This window comes from Phalacrocorax aristotelis, chromosome 2 (genome assembly GCF_949628215.1).
Source record: "Phalacrocorax aristotelis chromosome 2, bGulAri2.1, whole genome shotgun sequence".
Taxonomy (NCBI): domain Eukaryota; kingdom Metazoa; phylum Chordata; class Aves; order Suliformes; family Phalacrocoracidae; genus Phalacrocorax; species Phalacrocorax aristotelis.
The window spans coordinates 16,290,595-16,309,558 of record NC_134277.1 but is presented as its reverse complement, the minus strand read 5'-3'; the positions used below and the strand labels follow the sequence as shown (position 1 = coordinate 16,309,558).

Genomic DNA, 18,964 nt, shown 5'->3' with positions numbered 1-18,964 from the left:
GACAGCGATACATGGCGTTAGCACCTATTGCAGAAGTACCTGTGCCACAGCAGGTGCTGCTACTAAGAGGGCTGGTAAATCTGTCCTGAATCACTGTGGCACAAGCTGCTGCGGCCAGCACTGGCACAGTGTAGCTTGTGCAGGGTTACCCGCGGTGGCCTGCATCCTGCAACTGATCTGGAATAGCTCTTAGGCTTGGAGTTCGCCATTTGCCTCAAGGTGTATTAGCATCTTAAGGTAATCCAGCCCTTAGAGGGAATTAAGGCTGAAGCTGAAGGCTCAGTCCTTGGCATGTTAAATTCATACCTTGTTCAGCTTGAGAATAGCTGAAAGATCTGGAGTGTACTGATCCTCAGCCAGCTGAGGGCTCTGGGGGGCCTGAGCAGCTCTGTAACTTCAAGGCCAGTTTAAACTATGTTGTTCATGGCTGCATGGCCTTTTGCTATGATGTACTTCATCATGCCAGCTAGGTCCACCTGTGCCCCTTCAGGAGAAGGAAATGCTTGCACCACCTTTATGCCAGGAGAGGTTTCCCCAAGTTGAGGGGAGTTTCTGTCTGCCCTTTTTAGGAGTTTTCTGGCTGGTTTTCAGTGAAGAATTATGAAGCAGCTGGAAACCTTTGTGTCTTAAACTGGAGATTCTGGAAACTGTATTCTTATTTATTAGCATCGGACTGATCTCTTCTATGGTCTTTGTAATGTGCTGCCATGTGGAAGCCTGGATTTTGGGATGTGAACTCGTCCCTTTTTCCCCGGAAGGAAACAGTTCCTACCAGCACAATGCATGGAAGTAATATTGGCATGCTCTGAAGGGAACCTCAGAAACTTCTTTACTAGAGAAAAATCTTGGCTTGTCACAGAGTAAGTGAAGGTGGTGCAGGAGGGAAGTAAGGAGAGAAAATGAGGATATCTTAATCTCTGGCAGAAAGAGTCAATCTATTACTGGAGAGTCCCACCCAAGCCAAAGGGATTAAACACAACCTGCAAATGCAACTGGTACTGGGGAGGAGGGAGGAAAACTGCATTGCACAGAGGCACTTTATGAATTTGCAATTTGTTTAAATGCAAGAAGATACTTAAAAAACCTTAAAAAGTCCTTCATTTTAGCAAAACAGAAAGCTAAAAGATTATTTCAGACATAAAAATTAAAATGTTTTACTCTAAAACTACTGCACAGCAGCCTTTCTTCCTCTGCATCCCCCACCGCTTTCTGAACTGTGGGATCAACAGCAGCCCTCCAGCCCTTCAGCAATGCTGGCTGCGGGAGAGCAGTGTGGTGAGGTGTCCTGCGAAGGTGGGCCAGCCTGCCGCTGTGTTTCTCATTGCACCAGTACTCCACAATCTCCCTCTGCTCATAAAGCAGGGCAGAGATAGAAATAGTGTATGCTGACTAAGCCAACTGGATGACCCTGGAGACAAATTTTGAAAGGAGTAAAAGCATTTGCCCCTGCAATATCAGAACGCAGAGGCCGAGAGAGGGAACAACGTCTGAGATAAGTCGGCTCTATCTCTTAATCAGGTCGACACCATCAGTGTCCTTTAGGAAACTTTTGCATCATTAGTTCCTTTTTTTTACTTGAAGCAAAAGCCGATTGTGTCACATGGTTGAGGAAACAATGACAAACACTTACCCACCCTGTTAATAAATCAATTGCAAGACTGTGCCTGACTGTACTTTAATGGAGGAAATGGGAGTAACTGAAAACTGACCTCTTTACTGCTCCACAATTATTAAAGCAAAGCATTTTAAACTGGTGCTCGTAGTTTTTGGAGTTGGGTTTTCTGCCTATATCTATCCTCTCCCCCACTCCTAGTAAATTGTACAGGATATTAAAAAATGGTATGAAAGCTGTTGAAGCAGCAAACTAGGGATTTTAAAAGCTGCTAGTTATTGTATTGATTAAGTAAAAAGGACCTGCTGCCAGTGACAACTTGTTTTTCCCTTTTCAAGTTCATGGTAGCAGTTTATGTAACCCCATTTTGAGAAAACTTGCTAGAAAACAATATTGTAAAACGGCCAGCTCTCTGGTGGAGAAAACTGGCAAACTTTACTTGTCTTAGTTTTGTAAAACCAGGGATATAAATAGTGAGTGGGCCTGTGTGGCTCTGCTTTTGTTTTTCCGGAGTTTGCAAACACACTTTATGTCACTGACATGCCACATTATAACAGAGTGCACTGTGTGATTAAGTTAGTTTAATTTTGTCAGCATTTGGCATTTGCTGATGCAGAAGGAAATCTTGTTCTCTGCTGTGTCTACATGTGGATGAAAGGAATGAAATATTTACTGTACAGAGCTGGGAGACCAGATGCTTCTTTACTTCAGAGACTTTTAGGGAATTGGAAGTCAGGAAGTACTGCAATTCATTATTTTGTCTCTGGCATGAAATTTGGGTATGGAATTTATTATGTTTTCAATAAGAAATTTTTTTTTTTACCTGGTTGTAATGTATTGTCTATTACTGTTGGCTTTTCTGTATTCAGCACTGTAGTACCACCTGGAAAAGAAATTATGCATATCATGATACATGGGACACAACAAAGGACACAGCAGTCATTAGGAGTATCCTATATATAAATCTGAAGCATTACCATCTTTATTAGACATGTAGGTAACTGAGTATGTGAGCTTAAGCATGAAAATATGACATTAAAGATCTGGTTTCCTTTATCAAAAAAGAAAACAAGAACTCATCATTAAGTAAAGCTGTATATCTTTGGAGTCCTTGCAAACACCAGCTAATCATTCCTCACCATGTCCCTGTGGCCATCCTCATTTTATAGACAGTGATTTTCTCCAAATCACATGGGAAGTCAGCGACTGATCTCTGTACCATTTCCTAACAGTTACCAGTTTGTGCACTCACCCATGGCATGTTGTTTCTCATATCAGGGATGTGGGGTCCTCCGGACCCTGCCATGCTGGGTCCTCCCCGTGCATTGTTTCATAGCTGTGGTGTGAGATCAGCTCACGAGAGAGGTGCATGGGAATTGCCCGACTTTAAGCTATAGTCTAAGGCAGGTTTCACTTCTGTCTCAAAGTGCAGGAGGACTTAAGGACTTCCCCTTTGTCCTCTTCTTCAAGCAGATAACAAGTGGTGAGTGGGGTCATGGCCCTCTCGTGAGCTCACTAACTGTTATTTTTTAAATACTTGACTTTTTAAAGCAAGCCTCATATTGATAAAGGAAACAAAAAGTAAATTAGCACAATTATAAATGCACAGTGGGGTGCTGATTACCAGTCAATGGCTTTTCTTTTCTCCAGCAAGCAAGTGCTTAAAGCATTATAGAAAGGATGTCTGCAATGGCTGCCAATGAGAATGAATGCCCAAGCTCTATCAGCTTTATGTTTGTGAGAATGATCTGATGGGAAATGCTATAAGCCACACAAATAGAGTAGCTCTGTATGGGGTCCAAATAGAGCAGGAAGGAATCTGGCCTACAGCACAATTACAGTTAATTGCATGGGAGGCTTCACTGTGATACTCACATATGTGCAAGTGCTATCAGGGAAGTGACTGTAACTGTTGTACCCATGACAATGTGGGTGCCACACTCACACTGGGAGTAGATAAAATAGGGTAAGACACTGATGACATCCCCTTTGCACTGGCCTGCTATCCTTAATGGGCCACGAGATTTACATACTTTCCTTCTATGCATTTGGAGGAAGAAAATAATGTTTACAATGAAATTATTGGTAATATCACTTCTGTGGATTTTAGTATTATATGTAACATCACACATACAATGCAGTGTTTCTAGTGTCAAGAACAACTTGGGATGCACTGCTGAGGGTTTCTAGGTGATATAGTAACAAATTATACTAAAGTGTCTGCACTTTTGTAGAAGGGCAATGTAGTAATTTTCAATTTTAGTGCTGAAATAGGTTCAGTTCCCCAAAAGAGCTGGTGCTCAGGAAGGCTGGTGGCTGTTCCCTTGTCTTAGAGATTATGAAGTGCTCCCTAAGCACAACCTGCAAAAATTGCCAGAGGGAGTTTCTTCTACTCAATAAGCTTTTCCTAAGGGACATGTGGGGATGCAGTCCTGAGCTCCCTGAAGTGCAGAGACTGAGTGAACAGGGAAGGTGCTTGCATAGATCTGTGTCCTTCCCCTCACACAGCCTCTGTCTATGTGAAATACATCTCTACCTATTGGGCTGTGCAAGCCAGCCCTCAGGGTAGGGCTTTGCAGGAAGCCCCAGAGTTTCCTGGCCTGGCTTTTCCCTTTCAGAAAAAATACATAAATTACAATGTTTAGTAACATTGAAAGCTTTCTGAGCTACCTTAACACAATACAGACTATTTTATCAAACTCCTTGCATGGCTGTTTTCAAAAAGAATAAGATTCATCTGGGACACTGATTTGAACAGCAGTGAGAGTGACCATGCAGTGTCTTTTCCACTCAAGAATTGTTTTTCACTTTATGATTTGCAACATGCATTTACAGGAGACATTGGCAAAGCTCAGAAAGTCTTTGATGCTGAAACTGCACTTTAATTTGTATCTGCTGTCGGATGTTCTACTTGGTTGCTTCCAAAAAGCCAATCTCTTACCTAAGGTTTCCCAGTGTCCTCTTGGACAGCTATTGCCAGATTTTAATGCTATTTTATATCATGGATATAAGAAGCAATAAACATTTATTAGATAAGCACACCAGGGAGCAGTGATGAAATAACTTGTGTCACTGTGTCCAAAAATAAGCTCAGTTACTGTAGATGTATAGATCTGCTACAGGAAGATCTCATCAAACAGGCCCAGAACTTTGTGGAGCAAGTGACCTCCAAGAAGACATAAAAAATGTAGTGGTGCAGCATCAGCTTTCTCAGAAGGACAGTGGTTCTCTGCAAAAGTGGGAGAATAAGAAAACTAGCAAGCTTCCTCTGTTCCAGATGCAGACTTTGTTATGTTTCTCCCTCCTATTTTTCTGCTAGTGATGGCAGCTTGGAAAACATCAGCCCCTCTGCGGCTGTAATGTTGTGTTGGTGGGGAAGCTCATGGAAATATTTTTGGTGGTATGTGTGTGAGTACACTTTGATGAAACAAATCTGCTTTGTTTCTGTCTGGGGAAGGTTTGGAGATGAAATCTGAGTCCTATACTAATTTTTAGGTATGGAGTGTATACATATCTTGAACCTAAACAATATTTCATTTTGAGATCTTCAATCTCAGACAATAAACCTCAAAAGGTTTGTCCAGCTCTTTTCTTAATAAGAGAAAGTTTGATTAGGACATTTGATTAGACACAATTCCTACTCAGAAAAATTGCCCTCCTTTCCAGCTAGTCACTGTTATTTGCTTCAAAAATTACATAGCTGAGAAAACAATCAAAAGTATTGTCATATGTAAAAGGCAGATGCCTATGTTTTGACAGCACTGACAATATGAACTGCATACCAATGTCCATTTATGTTGAGTGATTAAATCAGTGCAAACGTTTAGCTGGTAACTGGTGATGGATATGAGCTACAATGAAGCTGCAATGGAATGAGGATGGTTTCTGCACCTGTCAGTTGGTAGTCATCACCTGTGCCACTGTGACAGTTTGCCTGGTCATCATCACACTCATCCACGGGTTTGCCTTCGGAAACGGTAGGGACAGCCGTAGGAGCTGAAACAAAATCCAGTCATTCAGTTAAAACGTGTGGCGGAGAATCAGCATGCAGTTGGCAGTAACATTTTGATGAGCACCATATGCTGTCTTCATGTGTTATATCAGAGGAAAGGAGCAACTCTACTTTGCAGGTTAGTTGGTGCTTCTTTGCAGTGGGATGTATCTGTTCTGCCTCCTTGCACCAAAGCACTCTGCTGTATCTGAGCTCAAGGGCTGAGTGTTGTTGGGCAGCAAAGCCCCGGACTGTCTATTTACTGGCTGATGAGTGTTTGCTGTTCCTACCAACAAAGAGTGAAAGCCTGGCAGGGCAGAACAGGAGGCTTGGAGAGGGGTAGAAAACCCATCATTTTATTGCAGGCTGAAGTGCCTGTGAGTGGGCCTCTACAGACAAGCAGGAAGGGTGCATGCTCAAGGCAGTAATTCTCCAGCACTCACCACATTGTTGAAGAAACCTCTCTGCAGAGCACATGTAAGAAAGGAAATGTCTGAGCAGAGTCCTGGTAACTGTGGCAGGAAGGCAGTGTGCTGGAGAATCACTTTGTGCTCAGTGAGGAGATCTGGAAGGAGGTTCTTTTTGTTAAAGTTATAAATAAGACATCAGTGATGTCAGTCACCCCTTCTGGCCACCTGCTTGCTTCTCATTGGTGATGACCTTCCGGTAGCTGCTGCATAACCAGTAAAAGTCTGACCTTTGTTACTACAGTTAAAATCTTGAGATTTGTGCATGGTGCCAGAAGACATATCTATACCTCAGTATCTGCAAAACATACCACATCTGGAAAATCAGAATTCAGATACTTGGTGTTTTGTTTAGGTTTATGTTTTATGCTGCAGGTATAGTTCCCTGGCTTAAGATAACCAGACTGGGAATGTGATCCAGGCTTTTGTCTGTTCTCACCTACTGTTATTTTCATTAACGATGTTTCACTGTCATCATAAGCTATGCAATAATGCATCCCTTTCTCGGATTCTTCTTTGCCCTTCTACTGCCTCCAGAGCCTGCTGGCCACATAAGATCTTATGCACTGACTTCTTGGCCTGAAAATGTCAGGAGGGATGGTAGTTTCTGAAGTAGCTATATTATGGGATGAAACATGGCTCTTTAGGACCCTGACCTATGCCTTACAGCTAAAATCTAGCCCTAGTTAAAGAAACAGTTCTGTACCTATTATGAATTATGGAGAGCATGTGTTCCCCATATCTCTTTAAAAACCCCTCTGGGAGCTCCCTCTAGCTTTCTACATCAAGTTAGGTTTCTTATCTTGATCTTCATGACCCTGTATAGCCTCAAGCTTGCCTACATCTCTGCTGTCATTTCATATGAAGCCCCACTGGGATGCTCTGAGCACACGAAGATTCCCCATGCTCATTACTGCTGGAGAGCTGATTTCTACTCCTGCCTGTTTCAACCTCCATGCCTCTTTTCTTGTTTCAGCTCCTTTCCTTCTCAGTAAATCTCAGATGACTTCTCTTCATTCAACTCCCTCCTTAAGATACAGTTATACAACAAAGTTTTTTTATAGTGCTTCTCCCTCAGGTAAATGGGAATTGACCTTACCTGTCCATGGGTGACCTATGGGTGAGCACCCTTCAAAAGTACACCATAGCAGAAAGACAAATACAAGTGGATGAGTCCCAGGGAAAAATTGTACTTGCTGCTGCAGTTTGCCTAAAAGCAAGGGCATTTTGCCTGGTCAGTCTGCTCTTTGGCTCCTCCATCTCACTGAGCAATGTGTTCTTGTAAGGTGGTCCACAGCCTCACTTCCTGATGTCTAGGCCACTACAGGAGCCCTGTGGCTGAAGGACTTTGCCCACAGGTTGTGAGTTTACATGAGGCAGGTGCTGGGTTTTCTTTTTTCTGAGCAAGTAGCACAATAGTCTGCAGGAACTAAGTATTCCCACAGGAAATGAGGACTTCCTGCAGGAACTAAGAAGTATTTCCAACCTCCCCACTTTCCGGGCCAAGTAAAAAGCACACTTATTCAATCTGGCCTTCTCTAAAAAACAACATAGAACTCATCAGTTCTCACAGCAAATGCCTCCCACTCTTCCGCCTTGAGGGAGAAATGGTGAGAAAGAAATGGAGGCAGAGCAGTCAGTTCCATTCATCTTGGGAGCCTGTTCAGCTACTTCTGTATGAGGTATCATATGAAACCCTGAATAACATGGTTTGTTATTCTGTGTGTTGTTAAGCTGTGGGGTTTATAAGCCATGCTACTATACCATCATCCATCAGATAAAATTGTGAAATTCACATAGTGTTATCTGTACTTATCTATGAAGATAAATAATTATTGTTTATATAACCAGAATCAAAGCTTGACTTCATGTCACAGTCCAAGAATAAATGTCTAAACTTTGCTTTTCCTGGTCTTTCATCTCCTATGTACTCTTGCAAAATTAAAGCTTGGTAAGGAACAAAGAGGCCCCCTCTGGCTCCCAAAAGGAACAGCACAGAGGCTGTCCAGCCAAGCAGTCATTGCCCACCATACTGTCTGGTGTGACTTTCACATCCTTTGAAGGAGCAAGGGACATAATTGCTATATTTAGTGCAAAGTTCCTCTGCATTCTCAGAAAAACAGCTCTTCCAGGGTTGTATCATGGTAACATAAAAATATAAGTTGCTGTCTTTATTCTCTCCTAATAGCTCTGTGCTTCTCAAAAGTATAATCATAAGGCTGCTTACGAGAACAGGAAACCATGTGAGGAATATCACTGTGATTCAGCAAAGGAATGGGAGAAAGAATAATATTTGTGCCTTGGGCATATTCAAATGTCTGCAGAGAAGGAACTGATTAGGCCAAGAAACAGCACTCATGGCAGTCACAGAAGCGAGAGTCCGACGTGCTGCCTGTACAGACACAGCAGTGTTCAGCAGTATTCCAAGTGGGGAATGTATTTATGAAAATAATAAAGTGCATTCATCTCTGGCAGAGCAATTACCTTCAAGTTCACAGCCCAGCAGCTCCATTCGCAGCCCCAGTCCTCCGTGTGTGGCTCTCTCAGGGTAGACACGGATGAATCTCGTTGATACAGGTTCAAAAGTCCGCAGTTCAGGCGTGTCATAGTTGGTGTTGCCTTCAAAAGTCTGCAAAGCATGACAAATGCTACTTGTTGAAAAAAAAAGAAGCTATTTTCAACACTCATCTTTTCCCCTTCATTCTCTAGTCTTTGAATTAGGTGAGCAGTAGGCCAGATTCTAACTGCTTAATAAGTGTCAGGCATTCCTGTCCTAAATGAGAACGGAAAATACATAGCTAAAGCTTCTTGGAAAAGTAATGCATTACATTTTTCATAAACTCAGTAGCAACCAATCCATCAGGGTCATAACAAGAGCTGAGTGTTTAATGAGACATGTTTTTAAATGACGCTCTGATCTGGGGTTTAACTGGGTGACATTTTCAACACTTCTCAGGGAAAAAATGGCTGAGGTGAAGATCCTGTCACCTTTTAAGTGGTTACAATAATAATCCAACTATTCAAGAGAAAATTTCAATCTGATTTCCCCCAGTGACAGAGTTTCACAAATTGTAGTTATTTCAAAAGGCATAAATTAAACTCCAGGAGCAGTAGCTGCAAGAGTTCTTCCAGTGAGCCTGTTATTGAATAAGAATAAAAAGAAAGAAAGAAAAGAAGAAGAAAGCTGCTTCCTGACAAAACTGCAATACGGGCAATAACGGGCAAGGCAGGTCAGCAAATGTACATTTCAGACAAAAATGTCTTCTCTGAGTTGCACTCAGGGTTCTTCAGCAGCTCTCAATGACATTTGTTTGATGCCTTTAACTTCTCTTGTCAGTGATCTTTTGCATATAGAACAAGTTATAATTTGTACTTATAGCAGCACCTTGGGTGCCTCCATGGAGATGATTTGTCCTTAGAATGAAGTAACTGTACAAAGAAGCAGTCCTTGCCATGAAGAGTGTATAACCAAGATAGGCAAAAGGAGTTCTTTTTACCTTATTTTATGGAAAAAATTACTTCGGAATATCATGTAGAAAATACTCTAATGTACAAAACGTGAAAACGTATATAACAATGAAGTAAAAGTAAAGTATTTTCAAATTTTCTATGAATTAGTTAAATGACAAAACATTAAAATAATCTTCTTTGAACCGGACTTCAAATTTGGGATTAGAAGTGCTATTTATAAGATACTTCCAACTCATAGCTGCAAAGCCTGAAGCCTTCTTCAGGAAGAAACTACCAGATGTCCTTCATTTTGGATGAGAACAAAACCCAGCCTACAATGAACTCCTCCAATTGATCTGCGGGCAGACAAAACAGAGGCCATGGGAAAAGCTGGCTGTATTTCCCAAAGCACAAAACCAGGGTAGGTAAAACTGATTGTTGCTTGTATTTTCAGTGCAGTTGTAAAAGCCTTTCTTGTTTTTACTGTACACCTCTGTATTATGAATCAATGGTCCACAACCCCTTCTGGACATTGGTTAGAGCGCCAGTCACAAAAGCCAATAATGACGGGAGACTATGACTGACTAGATTTAAAAAATAATTTCAACATTAATGCTTCTGCTCCTATTTCCTAGGGGAGATTGTACCTCCAAGGTGGCTTCAAGGGGCACTGGTTGACCTGGTGTTCTGCCAGTGCTTGGAAGATTGTTGTCAAGAATTCACATGCAGATAGCCTGTCAGATCTAATTAACATGCAATTACATATTATTATATTTGAATAGCAATACAGTGCAAATGATCAGAAAAGCTACCTACCATATAAGAAAGAATGAATGCCATTTTATGTGTAAAAAGTAGACAGACATGTATCTGAGGAATCCTTGCTTCCTTTTTAATAGTAGTCTTAATAGCAACACGTAATAATGAAAACTGTTTTATAAAAGACATCAGCCCTAGAGTACTGACACATAGACATTAGAATTCAATAGGCATCTAGAATTATATTGAATCATAATTATATTGAATCATTGTCCTTTGTAGTGCAGAGCTGCCTGTGATTCAATTTTGACTGTTCATTTAAAACACGTACTGATATTCTTTGTGGGGGAGGAGAGGAGAGAGTATACAGTAAAACTTTACTTTGTGAGTGTCTTTTATACGGGCTATGTCACAAATTGCTTTACTTCATTACAAAGATAAGTTATAAAAAATAATAGCTAAACAAAACAGAAGCTAAATGGGCGAGAGGAAAAAAATTCTTCCTGATGTCTTTAAAAAAAAGAAACATGGCAGAAAAATTTAAAAAGCTTGTTCCAAATGGGAGGATAGCCAGAAGTTTCTTGTACCAGAAATGATGAGAGGTGGTGTAAAAAAACCCCAAAAAACCATCAGTAGGTAAGTGGAAGTTGGAAAGGAGTATGAAAGAGAAAGATGACATTATGGAGTAAGCTTGAGTAAGACTATGGAGAAGAAATAGAAATTGTATCTTGAAATGAAAATGGGGTTCTGCATGATTGTTTAAGGATTTGAGTGATGTTCACTTCTTCAAGTGCTTGAGCTAGGCTAAAGGGGGAAACTTTCTGCACATTCAAAAATAGCAGAAATTGGGTCAACCACAGAGGAAAGTGTTACGGTAGTCTTAGTGAAAGGAGCTGCAGGCATGGATGAAAAGATCATGTTGAGAAACAAGGTGATGTTTCATCCTTTATACATATTCTGTTGTTACATTTAGCTTATCATTGCTCTTTCTTTTCCTAAAATGTGTTGTTTGTTTATTGAAAGTCAAGACTTTAACCAAGTGAAACGATGTGTTTCATTTCACATAACAGGGCTGTTTCTAATCCACATTCCTGCTGTGACTCATTACAGCATTCTGTCCCATCCAGCTCCACTTACATTTAGAAATCCTACATTCCAGTATTAACATTTGAAATCTCTCAGACTCCCAAATCATAGGATTTATCTGATTTTCTTTAAAGAAAAGTTGTGCTTCAGAAGAAAGTTTATTAAATGTCTTGGATTTTTGAGAAGGATTATAATTATGCCACAAGAGATTTGAATTCCAGCCCTCCCCATTCCATTAAACTTGAAAGTTAATTTCTGGTAGCGATGAAAGCTAAGGATGGGCTCAGTGTGTTAGCGCACTAGTTTTCTTGTCAAACTGCTAACTTCTGACAATGATGGCAAGTGCTTGTATTAGAAAACAGAAAGCCATGCAGCAGACGGCGCACTGCTTTGAAAGCATATGGCATTATTTTTTTCCCTCGTTGAGCCACAGTGTAGAAGTACATGTCAAAACAACATCTATTTTAGAAAGAAAATGGTTAGATCCCATTGTTGATTTACACTCTCTTCACACTTTATGATGAAGTCAAAACTCATGGTAACAAGAGAAAGGAGCTGACTGCAAAGGCTGAATTAATTTAGTTTTAATCCCCAAAACAAATGATGAAAAGTGATGAGAAGTGAGAAAATGCAGACATATTCAGTGAGATTAAAACAGGAGAGAATGAAGTCCAATATTTACTAAATGTGCTTGGAAAAGCTACATCCTTGGGCCCACTCAGCTTTTCCTTAACGAAACACAGGTTTGTCCAATGGATGAGTCTATATAGCAAAACAGCTTTTACATCTAATTTTCAGACTAACGCAGATGAGATACAGAGTAACTCTCAGGATTCCCATCTGCCAAGCACCACACCAATTTGCCTTTTGAGGGCATATTTTGGTATACGATCCCCCGATCATCGCAGTACTGCAGCACCACTTTGTGAATAGGACTGCATGCCCACTGGTTTCCTGATGGAACAAGGTAGGAGGACTAAAAAACAGTTGTGCCTTTTAAGGTAAAAATGCACTTTGTGAGCAACACTAGCAAAATGGGATGGAAGTCTTAATTAATGGGATTTGGGGTAAATAAGCTAAATACTCAGTGTCCTGAAAAGCAGACGTTATGTCCTGAAAAGCATACATTCACAGACAAACCAAAATAGGTACATTCCCAGAAACTTTTCTAGGCCACACTATTTTTCTTTTCCTTGGCATCTAACCCAGCAATTCATTTGGTCCTCCTCTAGAAATGTCTTCCAGGTTCTGCTTGAACCTGTGAACCAGCTGCCCTTTTTTCCCAAGCAACCTCCAAGATGCTTCACTTGTGACAGTATGATAGTACTTTTCACTTGGGAAGGGATAACATGTCAAAAACTCCATCACTTTCTTTCAGAGCAGCTTGGATCAGGCCATTACAGTGAGCCTGTGGAGCTCTCAAAGCAGTCTACAAGCAGTTCAGAAATCCAACAGGTACCCATTGAGTTAAATAACACCATTCCATTCTACAGCTCAGACAAAAAAGAAGGAAAGGAAAAGTAATTCAGTGTCTCAAAGAAGTTCATTCAATGTCAGTGAAAAAACTGCAGAGGGACATCTACTTTTATGGCAGTGTTGCATATTACCACTGCATGGGATTTTGCAGTAACCTAGGGGCCACAGGGGCACACCGCCCTTGTCAGAAATCAAGTCTGAACTAGCTGTTGAATAAACAAAACCTTTGCCACAGAGGGGAATATCCTAAGGCCAGCTCCTGCCCTCAGGCATGGTGCCGTTCCCACAGCATCTCTTCAGGGTTGCTGCCCTAGGAGTCCTCCTGCTTAGCTTGATCCCAGCTGTGTGCCTTTTCTAAGGTCGGAGATAGATGCATAAAAAATTAACACAGAACTTTTTCCTAGTGCAACTTTTTCTCTTTTTAGTCAGCTTTTTCCTCCTTACCTTTGTCTTTTTCTTGCTGGAATCCATGATCATTTTCCAATCTGATCCATTGTTGCTGTAGCCAATTTTGAATTTTTTCATGAACACTTTGTTTTCTCGGTGCTTGCCTCCTTGGACAATTATGCCCCTCACTTTTTTTTCTTCACCAAGATCAATTTGAAGCCATTCATTTGTATATGGATGAGTAGTTGGTGGCAGCGCCCAACCTGAACGGCTTGTTATAAGGCGAGCATTTTCTGGGATCCAGTTTCGATCGACTTGAGTAGATGCAGTAATCTGAGAGTCAGGAATGAGTCCAGAGACCATCCCCAGCATCCCAGAGCAAGGATAATCTACAGAGAAAAAACCAAATAAATAGTTAATCTGAACAAGCACCAAAACAGAAACAGGACATATCAGTTGGTTCAACTATCATAAGCAATTACTTATTTCTTTCTTATATCCAAAATAATCTTTTTGGATTGGTATATAATTTTCATTTGTTCAAACTTGCACATCCTAGTTTTGGCAGGAAGTACCAAAATACCACAAGTATTTCTGGCTTGATGGGAACCAAAAGGATCAGAAAACGCTATTCTATTCTTGTTTTCTATTCTTCTTGCTAAGGCAAAGAGTGCAGGGTCACATCTGAATTTGTGAATATTTCTCTAGAGAAAACTTCCAAAATCAGCAAAAACCTGGTTCCAGATTACTTAATTTTGGTAACACTGGAAATGGAAGTCTTTTATACATTCTGTAAAATATAATTTATTGCTGTACTTGAGATTTTCCTATTGTATTTCTTTGGTCTCTCAGCCTTTTTCCAATGACACAGAAGCTAAATAGTTGCTTCTTTTGCAGTCCCATAAATAAATATAAATCAGAAGTAGGAAAAACTGCTAACAAGGAATGAAGATTTCCAGTATAGAATGTAACAGCAGTTCTGCTGATACTACTTTATCTAATCTGAAAAGATTTCATAGAACGACCTGGAATCCTATAACATAGTAATCAGTAATCTTATTTTCCTGCTGTATGGAAACCAGTCCTAAGAAACATTTTCAAGACTAAAGAAACACCTTAAGAGAAAAAAAAAACATCCCTAGAAAAATTTGTGCCAATCAACTGTATTAAGTGCTACAAAATGACACCAGAGATTTTTTAGAAAAATCAGCTTTGTAAAAAATACTAGATCATTACCATTTTCTTTAATCTATAACTTGTATTTTTACTTTACAAATAAAAACACCTCAGTTTTGTAGAAGTTAGAGAAATCCTAAAACTAGAAAAAAAAAACTTCTAAAAAAATTCCTGCTTGTGCCCATTTTGTTTTGGTTTGTTTTGGTTTGGGTTTTTTTGTTTTTAAAATAGTATTTTTATGATAATGAATGCCTTTTGCTGTTACTTCAGAAAACACTTTGGACAGCTATTTGCATAGTTAGCTGTGTGATAGAAAGGAGTTACATCCCAATACTGATCACTAGTGGGTATCTGACTATATACGTCTAGTTGCTTGAATAGGCTTCAGATCTAAGTGTTTGTACCTTGCAATGCTTTTAAACCTAGTTATGTATGTTTGTCCCTTGGAAAACCTGCTGAGCACTACCTACAGGTTGTCAGGCATGAGAGAAGGACTAGAGTGTTAGGAAGGAAAAACAACATGGGAATTTGCAAAATTTCTGTGTAGCTCAGGTATTTTGCACAGACCTGTAAAATAATTGTAAGAAAAGTAATTAAACTTTTTTTTTTTCACTTAAAGCTGAACACCTAAAAGATAATGCCAGAACAACATTCAGATAACAATGGATGTTTGAACATACATTTCACTCATAAAAGCCACAGCATAGGCACAATAAATTCCCTTGGTTTTAAAATCCTTTCAAGACCTACCTGTTATCTTGCAGCCATAAACTTCAAATCTCAGTGATACTCCATTTTCCCAAGACACAGGTCTAATTCGCACAAACCGTGTTAAAACTGGTTTGGCAAAAGGTCTGTAAACAACATCAGTGGGGTTGCTATTCCCTTGAAACACCTTTGTGTGGAAAGAAAAAGTGCATATTTGTTAGGCTTTCTCTTAAGTGGTGTTCCTAATTCAGTGTTTTACAGATAGTTAGGATACAAGGTCTAACCAGGGTTACTCTGGGGGGGCATGAGACAAAACACTTGCATGGGGAACTGTTTCATCAGACTCCTAACACAATTTTTGCAGACAGATAAGTTTTCCTTGGGGAGGAAAAAAAGGTGATGTAAGGTGTTAAATTATACTAAAAAGTGCTTGCCACCTGCAGAGTCCCGTAACATACCCAAACACTGCAGAGCAGACCAGGAGAGCTCAGGGCCTTCTTGAGAGCAGGAGCTCACCTGAGTGCAACAAGGGTCTGTCCACTCACTGCCTATTTCGAGGTGTTCCTAATGCCCAGATCTATATTCAGGAATGACATACACTGGTCTTTGTCACCGAAGGACTGCTGTGTCCTGGAACAATCCTTCAATACTCCATTAGGGCAATTTTATTCCTTGTACTCTCATAGAATGATGCAAAAAGCTACAGAACCTCAGGCCCAAATTAAAGATCTGGGTTTCATTTAGACCACATAAAAATCCTATATGGAGTTAGGATAAAAACATATATCATTTTGCCATCCTTGGGCTTAAGAGTTTTGCACAGTGTATCGTGCAGACCTTGCCTTGTTAACCTTCCATTTTTTAATCCTTTCTAACAAGTACCCAGACTTTCTTGCTCCTTGCATACTGAGATGGAAGTCTATTTAAAATCTATATAGCAGGCTCTAAGATTTTCTCTGCGTCCCCTGAGGCTAAGAGTCAAATTAGACGAACAATGAGACTTCCACAAGAAGGGACAGGATTGTGCTGTGCTTTCATGTTGAGGATCCTGCAGACGCGCTCCTTCCTAGCAGAGACGAAACCTTGCAATGTTCTAGTCCAAAGAAGGTGATTCAGTTTCCTGCTTCTTCCTCACGTAGAGAGGACCAATTTCCTGTTGTTTTCCATGGATACAAACTCCTCTCCTTTTATGGGAGATTCTTCCATTTCTTACACACTCTGTCTACTTTCCTGTTTGTTACTTGCAATAAATGCACTAATTTGGAGTGGAGGCCAGCAGCGCACAGCTGTCAACTCGTCAGGCTCAGTTATATCTCAAGTAATTTAATAAAGGAGTTTCGTATCTAGCAAGAGATTTTAAATGGAGCTACGTTACTCTTCAGCAACTTTTTTTCACTGTGAGGACCCACTGTGGTTTTCTCTAGGTCTGCATCTGACAGAGGAAATGAGTCTTTTCTCAAAAGTGCACAACTCCTTATATGTGGTTAGTGCAACACTCGTGTGAGGCTTCCATTAAGAGAACTGCTACTGCCTGCTAGTGTTGTTCCTTCAGTAGCCAATTCTCCTTAACTTTTAATTTGAATAAAAATATCAGAAGATGACTAGTGTGTAGTTTTTTATTGTCCTCATCAACAGCAAAATATTGCCATTTTAGAAACCTTTTTTTTTTTTTAATAAGCCCTTTGAACAAATAACACAGGTTTAGGAAGGGTTTCCACTAATTAAGGACAACATGCTCAATAGAAACTCATGTAAAATACACTCTTACAGAGTACAAATTGAAGTTGGTAATGAAAATCAGGCATAGTCTGATTTTGAAAGAGGCATTTGTTCAGATTACAGGAACCAGAGCCAGGAAACCTTGTCTCTTATACCAGCCACAGTGTTGGCTCCTCTTGTGACTCTGGGCAGGTCAGTTATTGTACCTTTATACATCATTATACAGTGCACACATTGTGGCATTTTACCTTCTAAAGTCCTTCTCTGTAAAACCAGGATAATACCTGTCAAAGAGAAGCTTTCAGGATTCATTTTTTATTGTTTTACACAGTGCTTCAAAGAGGGAAGATGTATGTGTTAAGCACTGCTAGCTGCCATTTTGATTAGATAAATGTAGTGGACTTGGCATAGCACTTACAGATGAATCAGGGACAAACCAGTAACCAAATATTTAGAGCTAGATATGGTTACATTGACAGAGTTTAATATTATACAGCTCTTCTAGATCTTCACAGAAGGGTCACAAAACCACTATTTTGAAGGGAGGCACCACAAAACCTTTCCAGTTGCATCAGCCCCTGGCAGCCTCTGGAGATGCTGCTCCCGGGCACATCCTGAGCGGGGTGGGAAGGGAGGCACATCCTCACTGGGGCTATTCATGTGAGAGTTGGAGAAGAATTGACTTCTCAGTAATGAGCTTTATGCTCATGGTAGTGGGTAATGAAGATTTTTCTTATGAGTGTCTAAAGCTGTTTCATTTGGGAGGTCACAGAAAGCAAATCCACTGATAAATGGAAAGGTGATAAAAATCTGTAAGGATGGAAAGGTGTGCCTAATTATCTGTCTGCATGACCCCCATCACTGAGATGCTTGTAAGTCTAACAAACTACTAATGATTTGCTAGCACTCCTGCAAGACAGCATGGCTATGCACAGGGAGCCAAGGCACTGACACATTGCATAGCCAGAGCTTCACTGCAGATAAGGGACCTACATGTTTTTTAAAAGGTTCCATATAATGTTTTCCTCAAGGTCACATAGATGATCTCTGGCAAAATGGGAAGCAGCAGCACACTCCAGGGAAAAGACCCAAACCACTCAGATTCCTGTGGGTACAACAGGTGGGGCAACACCTTGTACCCTTTTTGGCTGCTCTAGGCTTTGGATAAACAATTTCTGTGGCCCATTACTGCTGAGACAATAGCTATTTTTTGGATCTGGGATATTGTTAACCCTGATCATGCTGATTAAACCTGTGATACCTTACTCCTCTTAATTTTTTAACAACTGGTAGTAACTAAAGAGTTCAGTAGCCTATTTCTTGGCCAAAGAGAGGTAAAAGAGAAAAGACTTACAACAGGCTTGTTTCCCTCCTTCAGTGTAATCCAGTCCTCTCCATTGGAGCTGACATCTACACGGTATGTTTTCAGATAATATTCTTTCTTTGTTTCTTTTGAGATGGCTCCTTGAGTCCCAATTCCAGAAACAAAGCGGAGGAGGCCTAGATCTACCTGTGGTAAGGAATGAATTGGGTCATGAGGACCACCTGTTCAGAGCATAACAGTAATGCAGAAGTGACACCCCTCTTGTCCATGTTTTACAGAGATAATAACGATTTTATATAAAGGAAACTGCAGTATATTGTTAGTAATAACATAGCTGAATCTCCTCTTTTGTAAACAGTGTCATCACAGGAGACAGGGACATTTGCCTAATTAGACAGGAGGGCTATTCACATGCCAGAGAATTATCTTTCCTCTATTGGGGAGGAACCAGAGAGCCCATCAGTGCGAGTGGGAACCACCAGACTGCAGAGAAGTTACTAGAGAAGTTCCTCAAGGACCAGTCTGGTAAACAATCTTACTTAATGCTTTCATTAACTACCTTGCATAGATGCTAATGAACTTTGCTGAGGACACAAAGCTGCAAGGCATTGTCAATACAGAGGAGAGTCATGCAGTGAGAACTGAATGACCCTGAGGGCTAGAGTATTAGAAATAGGATGAAATTTAATGGTACAATATCAAACTCATGCACTTAGGGAACGATAACAAGAATTCTGCTAAAACCCAGGAGCTCATCACTTGCAAACAGAAGTGGAGAAAAGAATCCCGTGGTGTATTAGTCACAAGAT

The 18,964-nt window shown here is 40.4% G+C and overlaps 1 protein-coding gene across 2 annotated transcripts in view; it reads right to left on the bottom strand.

The window, feature by feature from the left end:
• The window catches only part of NRP1 (neuropilin 1), a 115,935-nt gene that overhangs the window by 15,713 nt on the left and 81,258 nt on the right, over nt 1-18,964 (bottom strand). Inside the window, exons 8-13 of one of the 2 annotated variants that reach the window (XM_075082490.1) lie at nt 18,186-18,341; nt 15,155-15,299; nt 13,286-13,617; nt 8,555-8,699; nt 5,504-5,608; nt 2,436-2,495 (exon numbers count right to left, since the gene is read on the bottom strand). In XM_075082490.1, the coding sequence (XP_074938591.1) occupies nt 2,436-2,495; nt 5,504-5,608; nt 8,555-8,699; nt 13,286-13,617; nt 15,155-15,299; nt 18,186-18,341 (943 nt within the window). The remainder of the gene's footprint in view (nt 1-2,435; nt 2,496-5,503; nt 5,609-8,554; nt 8,700-13,285; nt 13,618-15,154; nt 15,300-18,185; nt 18,342-18,964) is intronic. The other variant, XM_075082491.1, reaches the window with a different exon arrangement.